Source organism: Echiichthys vipera, assembly GCF_963691815.1.
Source record: "Echiichthys vipera genome assembly, chromosome: 3".
Lineage (NCBI taxonomy): Eukaryota > Metazoa > Chordata > Actinopteri > Perciformes > Trachinidae > Echiichthys > Echiichthys vipera.
This window is the reverse complement of record NC_139828.1, coordinates 8,060,079-8,079,811: the sequence shown is the minus strand read 5'-3', so window position 1 is coordinate 8,079,811 and position 19,733 is coordinate 8,060,079. Positions and strand designations below refer to the sequence as shown.

At 42.3% G+C, this 19,733-nt stretch overlaps 2 protein-coding genes across 2 annotated transcripts; one reads left to right on the top strand and one right to left on the bottom strand.

The window, feature by feature from the left end:
• Nucleotides 1-398: 398 nt before the first annotated feature.
• LOC310966876 (uncharacterized protein) lies at nucleotides 399-6,136 on the bottom strand (the record flags this gene model as incomplete). The annotated part of the gene is made up of 10 exons (XM_083940806.1): nucleotides 6,105-6,136; nucleotides 4,582-4,660; nucleotides 4,241-4,283; nucleotides 3,906-4,066; nucleotides 3,696-3,777; nucleotides 1,668-1,851; nucleotides 1,397-1,470; nucleotides 1,168-1,244; nucleotides 969-1,069; nucleotides 399-585 (listed from the first exon to the last, which is right to left on the bottom strand). The coding sequence occupies exons 2-10, from the start codon at nucleotides 4,645-4,647 to the stop codon at nucleotides 399-401; spliced, it is 975 nt and encodes a 324-aa protein (XP_083796932.1). The 5' UTR covers nucleotides 4,648-4,660; nucleotides 6,105-6,136.
• A 494-nt stretch (nucleotides 6,137-6,630) lies between these two features.
• On the top strand, nucleotides 6,631-11,698 carry mmachc (metabolism of cobalamin associated C; the record flags this gene model as incomplete). The annotated part of the gene is made up of 5 exons (XM_083911105.1): nucleotides 6,631-6,720; nucleotides 8,194-8,391; nucleotides 9,020-9,172; nucleotides 9,294-9,470; nucleotides 10,946-11,698. 5 exons carry the CDS (start codon nucleotides 6,631-6,633, stop codon nucleotides 11,126-11,128), a joined length of 801 nt encoding a protein of 266 aa, XP_083767231.1. The 3' UTR covers nucleotides 11,129-11,698.
• Between the last annotated feature and the right edge of the window lie 8,035 nt (nucleotides 11,699-19,733).

The following is a 19,733-nucleotide window of genomic DNA, read 5'->3' as shown; positions in this document are numbered from 1 at the left end:
GGACAGGAGGGGAATCTGCACGTCTCGTCTTGCTAAAACCTCCATCAGTCTGTGCTCATCTGCTGCCCTGCACAACGTTCTCTCTTAGTTTAAGCGCAAGGCCCGAATGTCAGAACGTGTTCGTAGGTGGACAGACGGCTTATGAAAATGATATGATGGAAACATGCGGTGGTGACGACTCTGTGCTCTGTAGGTGCACAAGGTCACCACCATTTTCTCATTCAGAAAACAGAAATTCATCCTCACCAGGGTCTTTGTCATCCAGCCATGACAGATCGTCTGAGCTGACCTCAGCCAGGCTCGGGGTCGGGCTGAAGTCTTCAGAGTCCGAGTCCGCCTCTTCAACTCTGATCCCTCGACTGTGGCCACCAGGGAGGGGGAGCGGCGATGCACCTGAATCAAACAGAAAGACATGGTTTAAATAGTTGAACGTGTGTGTGTGTGTGTGTGTGTGTGTGTGTGTGAGAGAGAGAGCCAGAGAAGGAGAGAGACTTGCCTGATGTGTGCGCTGACAGCAAGGGTGTTGATTGATGTTCTTTGAGGATAAGTCTCCTGACCTCCTCCTTCACTTCTGACACAGTTGTTCTGTTGTGATGAGATTAACGTAAGTAAATTCACAGAAAGACAAAGAGCCTACACACAGACACACACACACACACTACAGTGACTTGCCTGCAGTGACTAATATTTAATTTTGAAGGATAACGTAACTTGTATTTTCCAGAGTTTAGTCCACTTCATTTGTGATGTCATTTACCTGCATGTGCTACCATGTGACGTAACTTATACACTCTATCACTATACTCTTGTCCATAAACTACCATTTAAATGTTAATGTGATGCTGAACACAAGTTAAAGTTATTAAATAATTTCCCAGGACATTTTAATCTAATTTTCCATGTGTTTTCTATGGCTGACAATTGTTCTCCAGGTGTTCCAGGATGCGTGTGAACCCTGACAGATGTACCTGATCTGACGGACCTCTTGTTGTGTGTGAGAATACTGAGAGACTGTCTTCGCCAGATCCGTGCTGTGAGTTCTGTAGCTGTCTGTCAGCTCCTCCAGCGTCTGAACAAAGCACACAAAGGAAAGGTTAAGGATCTGAAAGGATACAAACCACACTCGAGAAGCAAACACAACCTGCGTGATATATAATGTGTGTGTACCTTGCAGCTGTGTTCGTACTGTCTCTTGGTCTCTCTGGCCTCTGCCTGCTGGAGGAACATGTCCTCCCCCTGTCTCCCTGTCAAGAGGAAAAGAAAGAGCAGGCGTTGCGAACAAGACTGTGCTTGCCTTTGCTTTGGAGGCCGGCATTGGGCTTAGGACACGTGCAGTCGATGAATCAGCCGATGAATCAGTGCAAGGGCATAATGTACGTGTGTGTGTGTGACCCACTTAGTTGTGTTTTCAGTTGGTCCACCTCTCTCCGCAGGTGTTCCAGCTCCTCTCTGCGGAGCTTAGAGCTGAAGCTGTGGAAAGAGAAAAAGAAAATAGTGGTGATAAAGCTTGTCTTGACATTTCTTTCCTGTCATACCTGATATTAAAATGTCACCCAGACACCTTCCTGGAAGCAAACGGAGGTGTTAACATTCTCATTTCAATCTTGAGCTGGACCTATCATCGGTGCGGTCTGCAGTTAAATCCTCCAGCTCCACCCCTAATGCACCTCTCCTCCAGGTTGCCTAGCGACGTGGCTCTGGTGATGTGTCCCCGCAGACTGCTCAGCTCACGGCCAACCTCTCTCCTCCACTGCTCCATCCTTCTCTCTGCTCCTGGACTTTGTCCCCTCCTCGATTCTGCCCTTTCTCTTTCTCTGTCCCTCAGCTCCTCGCGCAGCCTGTGAACCTCGTCTGAAAAAAAAAAAGGGATTACTGAGAGGAAGGGACCTTTTCCTTCTTTCACAGCCTTTAGGACAAATCTAAATTATTATTAATGTCTTTATCTTTAGATGAATCCACCCTTGAAGAGTGGATTTTTCTTTATCAGACTGTAGAAGGGTGGACTTTTGATTTGATTTCTATATTTCTATATCAAAAGGAGTATTATGACACAAAAATCACAGAGGACAGCACTTAAAAGCATTATTTAAAAACACAATACATGGAAACAAATTAGAGCATAAACCCACTGTTACTCCACGCCCACGGTTCAACCTCCTTCCTTTTAAAGTGACCCATCAACTCTCCCTTCAAAGCCACCTTAACTTTTGTTTTAAAAGTTTATTTTATTTGGCAGTGAGCTTTAGCGGGATGTGAACTCCGGGTCAGTTGTGACGCATCAATATTTAATTGTACATTTCTTGTTATTCCTTTTTTTTCAGTGTCTGTTTTATCGATTTGTTTCTCTCCTAACGCACTTTGAGCTGAATTTTGATGTTATGAAAGGTTCTATGTAAATAAAGATTATTATATTTTATATATTATTATATTTATTGTACATTTATTTATATAGCAAACTACTTTTTCGGTATAAATGAGGTACAATACAAGCCAAAGTAGATAAATGAATGAATAAAATGTGAAATCTTACCGTAATTAATGTAAATAAAATAGGTAGTTCCTGTCTGTTTCTAGTGGTGTCGTACCACGAAACTGAGACCATCTTTTCCTGTAAATTATCTTGTTTTGTGTTGCATTGAGGATTCTTTAAAGGCTAATTAACTAAATCAAAGTGTGTTAAAGTTTTTGAACATTTTCTCTTAATGTCATCAAAGCACGGAGATAAACAAACAAACAGATTCTTCCACTGGGTGACACTGTTTTATATACAAATGGTAATATATTAAAGCAATGATTTTCCTAAAAAAGCAATATATATACTCTATAGAAATCCCACGATGACCCACAAGAAGTTTGTGGCGATGTCGGTTTCTGCAGAGACGCTGCCCTCTGCCTGAAATTTCTTATTTTGCTGTGTTTGGGACGTTTCTGGGCGTCACCCTCTATAAAAGCTTAGCTAAAAAGGTGCCCAATCGTAAGCACCATAGACAGCGGTAAACACACATCCCAGAGGAAGCTACGAAATTAACGGCCACAGCGCCAGATCAACGCAAATTTAGCGAGACCAAAATGCCAGGCGGGCAAAGCACTTTCCAAAACGAGTGAAATGCGGTGAACTTTCACCCGCTGTGGAGGACGGGCCAAATTTGAATGTTGTGTTTACAAACTGCAACCAACAAATCCTACCCATTCTGCCATTAAATCCAACACTTAACGTAACAGGGCCAGGAGGGAGGCGTGCAGTGCAGTGGTATGGTCTCACTTTTCGGATTTTGTGGTGAAGGTGAGAAGAAGATGCTTGCATGGTCCAAAACAGGAGAGGTTCAGTATTCAAGATATGTTGATATGATATGATATGCAGTTGATATGTGGGCATCAATGAGTTTAAAGAGTGTGAATAATTAGTTAACTGGAATTAGATTTGACTACCAAAAACACTTGTGTCTGACTTAACTGTTGAACTGAATATTATAATATATTCTGTAAGCTACAGACTGATGTGTCAACAATAATGTGTCAATGCCATGATTAGTTTGCGTTGAAATCCTGCATGCATTTCATACGTGACCTGTTCGTTTGGGTGTAACCACATAAGAAAGATGATAAGAATCTCCTTCTCCTAGCTGATGATAACTGAAGTCAGGTGTTTATAAGAGGATAATGTGACCCAGTAGAAACGGAGGTAAGTTGGTTACCTTGCAGTGTTTGGATGTGACATTGTTGAGACTGTCTCTCCATTTCCACATCACGGAGTTTCTGGGTGAGAGACTCAATCGCCTTGAAAACATATTAGTAAAAAAAAAAGAAATTAGATAATGATAACACTAAATAACAACCGATTTAAGTGCTTTGTGATAATTATATGATCTTGCAAACCTGGCGTGGTTAAACAAATATTCACACACCTGGCTCTGTATCTGGAGTTGTGATTGGACAGCGGCCATGTCTGCCCACTGAACAGTAGGACTGAGGGACGGAGAAGGCTGTCGGTGGAAAGGGGCACGAGGAGGGAGAGCGGGAGGGCCCAGATCTGAATCATGAATCCTTTGCCTCACTGGAAACACATCTGGAGAGGAGCAGGCATGTGAGGAAGGTTGCTCACAAAAGGCTCAACAAAGAAGAAGTTCAAACCACTGTTGATCCTATTGTTATCTGCACTTTAGTGGCAGTTACACACACACACATGGATAGGTAATTTCCCCTTTTAGTAATATTCATAAACCGACAGTAGTTCACCCACCTTCTCCTCCTTTAGCAAATTTCCCTGGTGAGGTCAGTCTCTCCTGGGGACACAAAAAAACTTTCAGGCCAAAGGGACTTTCCACAATCTCACTATTAGTATGTATCTGTGATTTAAATAATTAAATCAGCCTGGTAAAAGTTAAGAGGAGCATTACTGCCACCTACAGGCAACTCCAGTTATGACAATTTACAACTGACCACAGTGAAGGCTCTCCCATGTTGTTTACTCTTTCCACTGATGCAAAACAAAATATGACTTAATGCGCTGTTTGAAATATAAGTATCGGTTATTTCCAGCAAGATTGATAAATTAGGGGAAGGCAATTTGAATCCACTCACCCTCATCTTCGCAACGCTGCCATCAGCTACGGACAGGATAGAGCTCAGCTGATTGTCCCAGTTCATGTCTTGAGTTGAGCTGGAAAGAAATTTCAGCGAGTTGCATCATTCAATGGCCTTAGTCGGTTCATTCTTGATCCTTGGTGCTACAACGTTACACAAGACAAAGTGTGGCCAGACAGCAACGTTACAACATCACAAAACATGCTGTGGGATCGTGATACAGTAACTTTAGACGTGTTTTGTAAGCTGGTCTCTGAGGGAATAATCCTAGCAGAGAGATCTCTGACACTTTGTGGGGGATTCAATTACAGCACGACCTGCAGATTTTTAGTGACGCCCATCAGTTGCTACTCGGGTAAAAGGGGCAGAGTTGCCAGAAAGTGCAGGGTGTCTGATAATGTAATGTGAGCCGACTCAATTGATCTCCAGGCCAGTGGGACTCTCAGCTTCCCGGATCAGACACAGACAGAAGAGATGCAAGAAGCCCCTGCTCAAGGACACTTCAGCAGAGTAGATGTATTTGTTGTCTTTTATCAAAGTCAGCTTTATTGTCAATTCTATTGTCAATGTGCAAGACATACAGAGTAATCGAAAATATGTTTCTCTCCGACCCACGGTACAATAATACAAAATATAGACAATGCATTACAAATAGTGCAAGGGAAATAGAAAAAACACAATATATACATTTATTTAATATACTGTGTTATATGTAAATTGCTAAGTTATATGTTTGACACAAATTATTTCCACCCTGGTCCTATACGTATGGATATCTACTGTATTTTTGCTGATTCTCCGCTTGTTTTTATCTGAAATAAAGATTTCTAAATTGAAAAATGAATGAAATTAAATCAGCAGACGCTAGCTCACAAAGATATAGCAACAGTGTTTAAGGCCAAGATGAAGCAGGGACCCCCTACAAATATTGTATTAGATAAACAGCTAGGTGGCCTAAAGCATTTACACAGATTTTTATGGTGCATACAATGAGACATTACAATGATCATTATTGAACATATTCATATATATGGAAGGCACATTGAATCCTTCCGCTCAATTGTATCTGTGCATGGACACCTTGCCTATAAGCCCATCATCAAGGTTGGGTAAATGTATTTATTTACTTTCCCACAAGTGTATCTTTGCTCATAATACCATGCATTCATGTTAATGTATATTTTAAGGCATATTTTGGGGGAGGAACAAAAAAAAACGTTGGAAAGATTATCAGACAATTTGGCAGACACCCCTGTTGAAGAGCACTGCACTAAACACATGAAGATAACGACAGGGGGAGCAGTAATGAACGTTAAACAGCCATTGTTGTTGTATTGTTAACCTAACGTTAAGCTCATTTCAGTTAGCAGCACGTTAACATTACCTGGTTGGCAAATTAATTATTTAACGTTTGCTAAACATTAAGTTGTGTCTTATTTTGAATGTATAATATAACGTACGTAACGTAAGTAATGTTTAAGGAGAACGGTACAAATGTTTGTGTTAGCTAGGCTACTCACAGAAAACCTTGCGACTCCACTTTTAAATCCAGGAGCCCATAACTGCGAACGTGATTACGTATGACGTCGCCGCAGGGGCCTTCTGGGTAATGTAGTAGGTGTTGTTTACAGCCTCAACCATGGTACATAGACTGTATGCCATGGTATGAAATGGGTGAATTGCTACAGTAGATTTATTTAATTCTATTTTATCAATTAAGAAGTCTTTATTTCAGACTAAGATCAAACAAACATTTATATTCATCTACAGTAGACTTTCTAACTGCAACAGTGATTGCGTATGACGTCGCCGCAGGTGGCTTCTGGGTATTGTAGTAGATAAGGACTCCAGTCTTTACCAGGCATTAAATAAGTGGATTTCTACAGTAGAATTTCTCCAAAACACTTTATATTGAAATAACTTATTGTAGTCATTCGTTTTGTCAGCATAAATAATCGCAGAAAGCAACAGTCGAGCTTAACTTCTGACATTGATGGGTCAAAGAACACCATATCCCACAATCCAACGCTGTATTGACATGCAACAATGGCGGCTTCCACTGCCAATGTGGAAGGCATAACAGGACTGTTGGAGGACCATTTATCAAAAGTTGGATTTGAAGTCTATCCCCTAAAGGTATTGTGGCACTAACGTGTTTCTAATGTGTAGACCTGACAGAAAGAATGGCGTCAACGTGTGAAAAATACAATATATCCACCTGTTTACCTGCTGGCTAGGACGGAGAAGTTGAAGGAGCTTGTAAAATACACTGTCATTACGGCGGTAGTGTCGAAGTTGCAGGAAAATGGAAACGAACAACTTCTATCTTCGAGTACACAACACAGCTACTGTTCCGTTTAAAACGGTTAGAGAGATAAATAAACAACCGTTGGAAAAAGAACGTTAAAAACCATAACCTCCCCGTTGCTAAGAGACGCCCTGACGCTCTGAAGGGGTCTGTCTTTTTATTTATTTACATATATATATATATATGTGTGTGTGTGTGTGTGTGTGTGTGTGTGTGTGTGTATAAAGTACAACCAGAACAGTGTGGCATCATACTTGACAGAGATAGATATGTGTGTGTAAAGACAGTCAGTTCTCCTTTCAGGAAACAATACACGTTAAATTATAATGACATTACATAAAAATACTTGGGAAAAAAGACAAGAAATAAAGTTAAAATAGATACATGTAAAGAACTTAAATTAAGACGTGGGCTATACTGTTATACATCCTTTAAAAAAGTCCTGTAACTTATATGTGGTATAATTACATTTCAAGATTCAAGATTCAAGAAGCTTTATTTATCCCGAGGGAAATTAATGTGCAACAGTTTCAATACAAAGATGGGAAAGGATCAGAGTGACATTAAGCATAAAAACATAAATCAAATCCAAATAAAGCTAACATCAGATAAAGCAAACAATAACTAATGTGACAGAGTGCAACAGACATTGTGGTTAAACGTAGGTTTATACAATATACAATAATACGCAGCGTGCAGTTTAGCAGCATATTAAAGTAAAATAAGTACAAACTAAATAAGTGATAAGGAGCGATAATTGAAACAGTGTTTAAAGTGTAGCAGCATTTCCTACTGAACTAAGTTTAAGTAAAGTACAGTGAAGTGTAGCAGCCTTTCTTACTGAAGTAAGTAAGTTACAGTTTCTTATGATTGATAATCCTGATAGACTCAAAAATAGTTACGAAAGTCAAATGTGAAGGGATTAAAGTTTAGTCGAGATTTGGAGAATTTAGTTGGATATGATGCTTCCCTTGAAGAACTAGTAATTTGACATTAATCCACTGTATTGTTTTGTCTTGGTAATGACGTCTTCCAATTTAATTAAGTGTTTGTACTGAATGCTCAAAAAGCTTTCAACTTTTTTCCAGTACTCTAAAGTTACACTGACACTCCCAATGAAGGGGTCTGTCACTGCGTAAACACACCACTCTGCTTGTGTATCTACATATTATGGTGAATTATGAGCTTAAAGCCCGCTACAATTTAATTATTCATTCTTTAATAGCTGATTTATTTTTTCCTCCATACTGTTTGTCACCGCCTGTGTGCCTCTCTGACACTGTGTCCCACCATGTTCCCAGGTTGGTTGGTATAACTCCGTGCTGCCCCCCACCCTGCGGCTGGCTTACCCGGAGGACAGCCTGGCTGTGGTGGTGCTTAGCACACCTGCTATGTTTGAACAAGCCTTCCTGCCCTTCCTGGAGGAGAGGGGCTGCCAGGGCCTGTCTGACCCCATAGACCAGTGCGTCCAACGCTGCGTCTCCGATGCTGTCTCCCAGGTGAGTGGTGTGATTCTGTGAGGGAATACTTTGACCATAAAGAGGACATGTTATGCTTATGCACAGGTTCTTACTGTTTTGGGTTTCTACTAGAACATGTTTACATGCTTTAATGTTCAGAAAATACATTATTTTTCTCATCCTGTCCGTCTGAATATACCTGTATTCACCCTCTGACTGAAACGCTCCGTTTTAACGCCTGATAGGGGCTCCAATATAACCACAAAGCAGCAAATGACCGCGGTATTAAAGGGAAAGACACCACGTACGGCTGGATTACAAACAGGGGGAAAGTGGACAACTCGAACCATGGTCAATGAGCGTCATTTGTTTTGTCGTAATTTAATGAATTGCAATTTGTTCTCAAAATATGATAGAAATTGCCCTTAAATACTACACATTCTGCAATATTTTGTAAAAATAATGTCCTCATGTATATGTACAGTCTTAACGTATGGGATGCTGGTAGTGTTGACGCTGAAAGGTTAAAACCTCCATGGTCCGACAGTGTACGTCATCATGTACCTATCCTCAGTTAGAGATTGCAATTATAACTATTTTCATTATCAGGCTGTTGTGACACCTAAATATGCCCCTCCCTCTCCCTCTCCCTCTCCCTGCCCTGCAGTGTTTCCCAGGACAGGAGGTGGATGTGAGGTATGACTACGAGCTGCTGCCCAGCAGGAAGCCCAAGTTCTTGGCGCAGACTGCGGCTCACGTGTCGGGAGCAGCTTTCTACTACCAACAGTCGGACGTCAGAGACCAACCCTGGGCTGAAAAAGTAACGTCATTCACTCAGGAGGAATCTTAATAGTTGCTGTTTAATTAAACCCCAGTCGTCGTGATATATATCTCACTGTGCAGTGTTTACATTCTTGTCTCCTCACCTCTGTTGCCTGCAGAAGATGTTTGGAGTGTGTGTGCATCCCAAGCTCGGGGGCTGGTTTGCCATCAGAGCCCTGCTGGTGTTCGGAGGTGTGACGGTGGACTCTGAGATGGTGCAGCCTGATCCTCCTGACTCTGTGCCCTCCAGAGAGGGCCGGATACAGCTGCTGGAGGCTTTCAACTTTCACTGGCAGGTACAGAACCTCACTGTTAAGCCGCGTTTCCATCAAACACTCTCAGTATTGTAACTTCAAACGTTACGTAGACAGACGTTACTGTACACACAGGTACCTAAACACCAGATCTGTGCTCTCAAAGGTAAGCAGTGTTGTTAGCAGATGGGTATAGCTGCGTGTCGTTTTTAGTTTTTACATTTCCTCCTTGGACAACAAGCTGAACAAACCTTTTCATTCCTCACTTTGCGCTTCACCTTTTAGTATCAGATCAGTGTGCTGGGTATCTCTACGGGGGGGCAAGAAAAAAGCAGGACAGAATGGAGCAGGTCTGTTGGTAAAAGCCACAACCTCTGACAAAAATAACTCTTCTCAAGTGTAACAAGCTGAGCTAAACTGAACCTGGCTGAACCGGACTGCTTGGTGGAAACGAGACTTTAGCCATAATACCATTAAATAGACACCTGGGGATACCAAACTGTTTCATGTCTCAGACCTCCAGACAAATGGCCTTTAGATAAAAGACCCCCATCTGTGCAGGTTTTGTTGCTGACTTCAGTTGTCGGCTCTCTGTTCAAAGAGCGAGAGCTGTGTTGTTATAAAGTGTATTTTATGAGGACAGAACGTGATGCTGGATATAGATTCTGTCAAGTTTTCAACACAAAAAGAAAACAAAATGCATTCTTATTCATATTTTCTTATATTTTCTCTGTGTATTTTCAGTTTGACTTACATGCAACTCTTTTATTCTATGTTTGAGTCCTAATGTAACCTGGATATTAGTAAAATGGGATAGCTTGTGATTTTAAATACATTTTCCTGAAGTTTAAAACAGCACCATACAGTGTATGTTTTAATGTCATGTAATTAAATATGCTAGTGCGGGCTGATTGCTTGGATCCTGTTATTGTTGGCGGTCATATATGCATACATACAGAGATTCCCTTCTTTATAGTCAGATGAGGCTGCTGCAGCGCCACCTATTGGCCAAATGGCACCAAATTTGTCATGGCCACCCGGACATGATGTCTTCACACATCCACCAAAAGGGGTTGCGATGGCACAGAGCGTTCAGGAGATATGGCAGTTTTTGTTATATAAGCCCTGCACGCAGCACTTGAGCATCTTTGAGGGCCAGCTATTGCAAAACTGTCAAAAATCTGAGAAAGTAAGCAAAGTTTGAGGTTCTGTACCACAGTTATTGATGATTTCTCAGAATATTAGGAGGAGTAGCAAAACAGATTCAGAAGTTATTCAAAATAACGAAAATGACAAATGTGCGTGGCTTTATGGATAGATTTGTCTGAACCCACAGAATCCAGGTAAAAAGTGCTTCTTAGACTTAGGCAAAAGCACCACATTGGGCTCCCAGCAGTACACTCGACAAGTGTTAAGTAGATCGGGTAAACGGTGCTGGATGTGTGTGAATTAAACACAGAGATGCTTTATAATTGGATAATAAGTTAAAGTTAATGAGAGAAATCTTGCGTCATCAGGACTGGAGCTACAGAGACATCATCCTCCCAGTCCAGATCTACTCCCAGAAACAGAAGGACTACTTTTCCACTCCTCCTGCTCAGCGGTTTGCGCTGCTTAAGTCTTGGGGCTTCCTGCCGCAAGAAAGCGATGAACCTGATCGGACCACGGACACGCAGATCCAGACGACCGGACACGGCTGAAGCCAGTGGAAACGCATGCTGCCGCGCTTGTAAGGTTTTGGTGGGAGCTTTTTACGGTACGAGGGGATGCTTTTCAGGGACTTGCATATGGGCATTCACTGCTTTATGACCTCTCTATGACGCGTTGCATCATAGTTTACACTACAAATGTTCACACTACTGAGTATCAGCAGCTCCTCTCATGGAAACCAGAACACACTCAAATGTATTTATGCCTTAAACGTTAGAGCTGCTGTTGCTCTTGTGTGTGTTGAAGCCAATTATTTTGAAGAGTGCACCTCGTTTATGTCACACTGTCACACAAAAACTACAGACGTCGCGTCACAGATCGAAACAAGGGGCTTAAAGACACCCTGTTTCAACAGCCTGCCTTACTTTTGTATATTCATCTTATCACAGTTTTTATTTTTGAATTTCTACAATATTTTTATTTTATTTAATAGTGAAGCCATCAAAATAAACAATACAAATAACAAAGAAATGTTTGACTCCTTGTAATTCAGCATATGTTTATAATCCCTGGCACGATATAAAAAAAGCACATAAATAAAATGAGGAAATCAATGAACAGCATGCTAAAGAAAACTAAAATAATGCTTTTTACTAGAGACCAGCTGATATGTGAGTTTTGAGACTGATACTGATTTTAGAGCGGAGAATTCACAAATTGCAGATTAAGTGAGTTTTTCTGTGTGAGTTTTGCACACTGGTACTCAGAAAGCTGCTTTCCTAAACAAGTAACTGTATTAAAGTAGCTCAGTCCATAGGTGACTCGGCTGGGAACCGGAGGGTCGCCGGTTAGAGTCCCTATGTGGACTATGAATGGAGTGTGGACTGGTGGCTGGAGAGGTGCCAGTTTATCTCCTGGGCACTGCCGAGGTGCTGTTGAGCAAGGCCCCGAACCCCCAACTGCTCGGGTTGCCGGTCACTGGCAGCCCCCTCGCTCTGACATCTCTCCATTAATTGCATGTGTATAGGTCCTGTTTGTGCATGTGTGTGTATTTCGGGCCTGTGTGTGTGAAACCTAAATAATAACAGAATGAAAAAAATCTAATTTCCCATTGCGGGATAAATAAAGTAATTCTTCTTCTTCTCTTTAGTATAAGTCAATTTCTGACCACGCTCGGCTGGAAAAACTTCTCGATGACACCATTTCTTAATCACTCCAAGCATCTTTTTCTGCATCATATGTTCTGTAAAAAAGGTTTCATATTGGAAAACGTAAATAAAAACATTAAATCAGTCAAGCATCACTCACCTCTAGTGGCATTTAGCCACGCAGGATTCATTTGTGCACATTTTGAGTTCTTCACCTTTGAGTCTTTTGCCTTTGACACGATACAATTACAAATACAAATACAACATTAAAATCAAAATTAGCAAATGGCTGTTGGTCATATACAGTAAAATGGTGGTTTTGATATTGCATCCATACTGTAACTTAACAACGGCAATGTTCCTACGTTGCATTTCATATCTGTGTAACTCCTGAATGATACCTGCATGTTCGTGTGGTGGCTCAAAAGTATTTGCGTTATCGTCCGTCTCATCTCTCCAGTATTTATCGGCTCCATTGTTTTGTCATGTCTCCAGTTGACCCGACACTAACGCTTGATGCATTATAGATGTGAGCCGGCTCTGCCCCCCCAGCCCGGTGATGGACTGACCACGTTTAACTGTGAATGACCCCTCTGTTAGTGGGTCAGCCCCCAGGACACACAACGTTTGTCAGCTGGGATTCTTTCTTTTTTCGCACAAAGGTAAATTCACACAAACAGACACTGATCAGTGGGCATCTGCACTAAGCAGCTCCACCAAACAGCAAGGTTTAAGAGTCCTCCTCTGTTTACAAGATACAGGAACAAAGTAGGTAACTGTATCTGTCAACAGTTCTGCAGATCAAGTCTGTTGTTACCCCTCTAGATGTCACTGTTCTCTTGATAACACAAAATGCACTGCTGTCTCTGGAGCATCTGCGGATGTTCAACACTCAATAAAGTCCACCACTAACTGCAGATAAAGTGTCAGGGTGGTTTTAGAGGGTAAATCCACTTAATACTGAAAAAAAAAACCTTTTCTATGTGGATTCTGCACCGATACGACTCTGCAAAGGTGCTAATTATAGAAGAAAATATGTGTTTTCAGGGTTTAAATGTGTTGTATTCAGGGTTTAAAGCAATAAATGATGAATGACGTGTGAGCCTGAAATATTGTCCAAGAGGAAATGTGTGCAATGTATTGAATTAAGTATTATATTCATATAAAACGGCGCTATTACTCAAATTTGGACGCCTGAGTCCTGCACAACCAATTTAAGAAATGACCACTGAGAAAATAGAGAATAATAATAATTTAAAAAAACTAAATGAACATGCTCAGTACCAGTCCATTGCTGACCTTTGAAATAAAGAATAAATAAAAATAAAATGCATTCCTTAATCCCTAATTCACTGCAGCATTGTCTTCTGCGTTATATGTTCTGTAAATTGGAAAACATATGTGCTGATACAGATATTTTATATCTGTATTTAATCATGTTTTACTTTAATTAAAGCAACTTCTGCATTAACAATTTACTCACTTACTTTCATCATTTTGTACTTTTTGTCCCACTGAGCTATCTATCGCTTCAGTTCACATTTTCTCATTTAAACCCCCTCCTCTCTCTCTCTCTCTCTCTCTCTCTCTCTCTCTCTCTCTCTCTCTCTCTCTCTCTCTCTCTCTCTCTCTCTCTCTCTCTCTCTCTCTCTCTCTCTCTCTCTCTCTCTCTCTCTCTCTCTCAGCATCCCTCTCCTCACCCTCTTCTCCCTCCCCCATGCTACTCCGTCTATCTGTGTACTGAATCAGCATTTTACAGCAGTATGCCGCAGGCCTGCAGAGAGGCAGACCACGGAGTTAATTATACTCCCCCAGATACTCGATCTCTCCCCTATCCCCCTCCTCTGTTGCTCTGTCCCACCCTCTCTTTCCCTCTCTCTTTCTCTCTTTTTCAATGTATGTCCTGAACTCTGCGTTTGACTCTCAGTCCCAACACAAGTCACGTCCAAATAACTGTTATCATTAGTTCTTAATGTCCTCCCAGTGCATTCATAAAACATTACAGGTATGATGCATCATTGCATTACTAAAAGATGATTGTGTTGTAATGAGGCACCATTTTTCAGGTTGTTTACCACATGAAATACATCTGGCACCAAAACTAGACAACAAGAACTAAACAGGCACAGAAAACGTTTGGTTTCTTTCTTCCTTGCTGTCTCTCGCCGCCTTTCCTCACTCCTTTGATGCCTCTGGGAAGGCGGAGGGCTGATTTTCTTTGGAGAGATCTGTCAGAGTGAGAAGCCAACCCTCTTGTAGTTCACAGGGTTTTGCAGGTCTCTGAGCCGCTGTTGTTGTGGGTGAGGAGGCAGTAAGCTCTGTCCTCTGAGATGAGTCTAGCATTCCTCAGCAGCTGCACCTGAAACACACTGATATCTAGAAGTGAAACATTTAGGCTGCACGTCAGAGAAAGAAGAAGCATTAAGACACAGGGGAGACGACTAGGAGGGGTGATGCTCCGGATGATCCAGCTCCCTCTTTCCCCCTCGCTTTACTAACCTCAGCTGTGCAACACCAGTTCTTGCAGGCAGAGCTGGACCGCCTAACTCTCCTGGTTCCTGTGTTTTTGCTGGACTGCAGAGGCAGTTTGGCACTTTGACTTTTGTGGAACAAAAGCTGCACTGAGCGGCTAACTCGCTCCACAGCAAAGTAAATCCAAAACAAGCTGGTACATGATTATAATTCAACACAACCAGAAGGGGGAACAGAGTTAAAGGTCCACTGCTGCTCACTAGAATCCAAACCAAGACTGTTAATGACGTGTTTGTGTAGAGAAAATAATTATCAGGTGCTGCTGAGATAGTTTCGGGCATCAGGGATGAAAAAGAAGAGAAAGAAATTTGAAAAAAACAAAGATGAGTGGTGTGTCATGAGTTGTGGATCAGTGAAGCAGTGTTATCCGCCCACAGACATCAGTTAACAAGAAGAGAGGGGAAAGGCCAGCAGCACACCAGCAACAGAGGAGGAACTGAGCGCTGAGTGGGGGGAGGAAAGGTCCCGCATCCAGAGGATTTAGTCAAATTTAGAATTTAACATTACTTTTTAAAATTTCCCTTGAAAATTGAGGGAAAAAGAGTTGAGAGTTCTCCACTATTACGCCGAGATGGCGATTAATTACGACTGTTTTCTTTCTTTATTTCCTGAACTTCTCTCTTTTCTCTGCTTACACTGACAAAATAGTCTCATATTTTCTCAGTGTCTCTCTCTCTCTCTCTCTAAACCACACTGCCTCAGCGTGTGCGTGTTTCAAGAGATTTTACATTTTTAAAAACCGCCTCCTTATCAGTTTCGTGGCTTAACATAATTAACTAGTCCTCTGCCTCAGAATTCCCCCCGCAGCCAATCGGTCGTTGGCTCTGGTTGCAGAGGCCGGTGGGGAGGCCGATGGGCGGGAGAGTGCGTGGTCAACCGAGGACAGAGGAGTAGAGCGCTGTCCGATTGACTCATTATCAGACTCAACGAGGCCATTAAAACGACATTCCTTTAACTTTAAAACTATTAAACATCAAATGTATTAAAACGTGAGAAAATGTGATGAATCCCATGCATGACACTCTTCTCGCTCCTCCCTCCGTCTCTCCCAAAGGCGCAAACGTGCACCGAACATGATAACATACTGTACACAGCTCGGTTAGTGTGACAGACATGAAGACACGAGTTCGGTCGCTGAGTCTGCATGCAAACAGAAGACCCCTCATCCCTGTGATTAGCTAACATCTAATGTGCAGCAGGCAATGACATGTTGTTCATGTAGTGGAAACCCTCCCAGCAACCTCCCAGCTATACAGATGTCCACATGTGTATATAATCTCACTCGTGTGCTTAAGATGTTGCAATCGCTTCTTCACGTCGATGAAGTATAAAGTTTGTATGTGGCCGCAGATGTTGAACACAGTTCGTGAGTGTAGAGGGTGAATGAAAGCATTGCTCTTGTTGCAACAACAGTCACCTGACTCCGCCATCGTCTCCGCTATAAACCGACCATCAAAGACAGGAGAGAAGGATTAGCCCGAGCTAAGGTTCCCCTTACATAATCCCGTGTTTTGGATTAGGTTGTTCCCCCGAGAACGTGATACATTTAACCCTTTAGAAGAAATAAAAGAGCCTCACGTGAGACAGTCCCAGCACCTCTCTGCAGTTTATTTCTGAGATTTGAAGATGACACAGGAGACACAGAAGTCAGTTCATGTCTTTGTTGTCAGTTGGGTTGTTCTGGAGAACGCACTGGTCAGTTCGGGCCTGTGGAGGTTCAGCTTTACTTATACCGTACAGAAATGAACCACCATAAGCTGCTAACAGACCTAGCAAGACTGTAAAACCCATGAGTGCATTTACAATTTGTCATTCTCCTACTTTAAAGGATCCATATCATGAGCGTGATATGGAAACAGATTTTTGAGTCATTTTTCTATTTCCCGCACTTAAAGGGAACTCCGCGGATTTTACACATCAAAGTCAGTTTACAGGTATAGGGGAGTACTACTGTTACTACAAACATTAAAACGCTTTTTATGGCACAATTCTTTTCACTCTGACGACCAGAAGTTTGTAATCTCTGTTGGTGCAACTTCAGAAATGGGCAACTCAACGATCTTTGAAAAAGTTTAGTATCCAGAGAAGAGAGGCATCCACCGACCACACAAACGTGCACGAGGAGAGGTCCGGTGAACTGAACAAGAGTGTTGATTGATTATTCACAGTGACGACAAACAGAGTAGGGGCTTTCTCGCTCCTTCCTGCTTCTTACTGAATGATTGCAATTAGCTCCATCCTCTGCGTGCCTGGTGGGCTGCTGTGGTAAAAGCCCACATGGTGCTATGAGCTAATTTATAGCCGCTGTGCGCATTAAGTATTACATCACAGCTGCTGAGTAACTCTAAATCTGCCACTTATACGAGATTAGCTCCTTACTACTTTGGCTCTGCCCACAAGAAAAATCATCCATCTCTTTTTTCTTTTTTTTTTTGTTCTCGATGTATTTCTGTTTTTTTCCTTCTGTGCTCTGCTCTCATACCTGTGATGGTGAAGATCCTTGTGGGAAATGTTTGGTCAGTTACTGATGTTTTTCTGCTCGGTGTGGTCCTGTGACCTCTTACTGCACCTCTCCCTCCCTTTCACTTCTCTTCACAGGGCTCTCCAGTCCCCCAGAGGCCTTTCTGTTGTGTCATGTCGCTGGGCTATGGAGGTTAATGACGCTCACTCTCAGTTATCATTACCCGTAAGCACTCTCTGTGGGGACTGTGTGTGTGTGCGTGTGCGTGTGCGTGTGCGTGTGCGTGTGCGTGTGTGTGTGTGTGTGTGTGTGTACATGTGTGTGTGTGTGTGTGTGTACAGAGTAACAGCATGACAGCAAGGATGTTTTTGACGATGTTTTGACTTAGTACACTTTCCCCACTTGAGTTAAAGGTCCCACATTGTAAAAAGTGAGATTTCCATGTATTTTTTTTATTCTAAAGCAGGTTAAGGTGATATATAAATACTGTGAAAGTGTCAAAACGCTGAATCCACAGAGAAATACCCACAGCCTGTATTCAGAAACCAATCAGAGCAGAATGGGCTTTTTTTTCAGGAGGAGCGCTTAAAGCGACAGACGTGTAACTGTTTAAGACAGTGAGTGAATACAGGTTTATTCAGAAAAACAATGTGTCTTATTGAAAATTAAAGCTGTTCTAGTAGAAACTCAAGATACCATTATGAAGCTGAAAATGAGAATAATACGGGACTTTTAAACGCATGTGAACACCAGCGAATACCATGAACAGACTGCTTATTCAGTTCAGGCCGATCTCCCTCGTTGGACGTGATAAACCAAAGAAAGATCTTGGGAATCTTTGGCTTAAGATTTGCCTAAAGCATCCAGTGATGAGTGTTTATACGTGCCTACCACCCACATCATCATGCGTCCATGTTTTACATCCCGACCGCAGCATTACTGCAGCGAGCGTGCCGCAGGCTCAAAACACTTAATACACTCTATAGGTACTTTGTATATGTGTCTCTATGTATGTAGATATATTTTTATGTAAATGCTCTCCATTCTGAGAGCTGCGTTTCCCCTTTTCATTGCATGGGTGTTTAATGCAGTCGATATTTCACTCACATGCGCGGAGTAATCTATGTTATAAATCCCCTTCAAAAGCAGAAAGTGCTGCTGCTGCTCAGTGCTTGACCTTAAAAGTCAGAAGTGGAGCCGGTAGGGAGCGACTGGGGACATGTCATTTAGTCTGATTGGTAGTTAGTGTCAGTGAGCACCACTCTGTAAAATATCCCTTGTAACGGAGATGGTCAAAGGCTTATCCAAGCCAAATGCTAAAATATTAACGGGTTGATGTGGGATCCATCTGAGGAAGCAAGAAGAGGCCGCGGGCTTTGCTTTCAGACCCTCAGGTACTCCGCGCACCTGTCGTCCACGGTTCAGCATTGATAAGTGTAAAGGGAGAACAGACTAATTCATTAGGCTCAGACTGACCTGCTATGACGAGCAATTTAGTTTCAAAGACAGTTAGGCACCTGCGGGAGAGAGGAAATTAGCATTTTAAATAGGTACGATTATAGGCCAGGCCACTGAGTGTGTGTGTGTGTGTGTGTGTGTGCGTGTGTGCGTGTGTGCGTGTGTGCGTGCGTGCGTGCGTGCGTGCGTGCGTGCATGTGTGTGCGTGCGTGTGTGTCTCCTTCTAACTATGCACACAGACATCTCCTTTCTACTCCCTCACTTGAGTAACACATCACCGCGGTTTATACTATCTGAAATATTGACACAACATAATGCTCTCCTCCCACGCTTCACTGCACTTTTTATAAATAGAGCGCCGGTGCTGAGCACAGCTGGAGCGCACTTCTGAGAGCACTTGAATCTGACACAACACAAAGAAACCACTCTGCCCTACTCCTACATTTAGCTGGCAGGCCGAACAAAATAGTTACCAGTGCGAGCATTTAAATTACAGATGGCTTTGATATGATAGTTACTGCACATCAGCTCTGAAGAGACACGGACTTCTCATAGAAAAACTGAAATTAAAGTTTATGTTGCACATGCACGAGTTTAGCCCTCTATTTAGGAGGGATATCCAGTTGGCCAGGTTTAGCTTTGCTCCTGACTAAAGTATCTGTTTTAGATGGATTGTCATGAAAATTTGGTTCAGATTTTTAAGCTGCAGTCGGCAAATCTGGCAGATCTAGTTGACTCAGTCAAATTTCGAATGTTTACAACTCTCACGCCCCTCCCGCTCTACCACCATGCTCTTCCGCTCTCTCCCATCGAGTGCTCGTCAGTGCGCGTGCCCCAGATTTCTGTGAACGCACCCACCCCTTCTCTCATCGATAAACGGCATGGACTACACGCTACATTGAGGTAGGCTAGCAACTGCTAATGCCATTTAGTGTCTGCCTAGCTTGAGGCGTGTGCATGTTATATTGTAACATGCCAGAGGAGTAAGGTTAGATCTGTGGCGTGTGCACGAACTGTGAACTGTGCTGATTGGACAGGATGATACGGGCGCAGTGG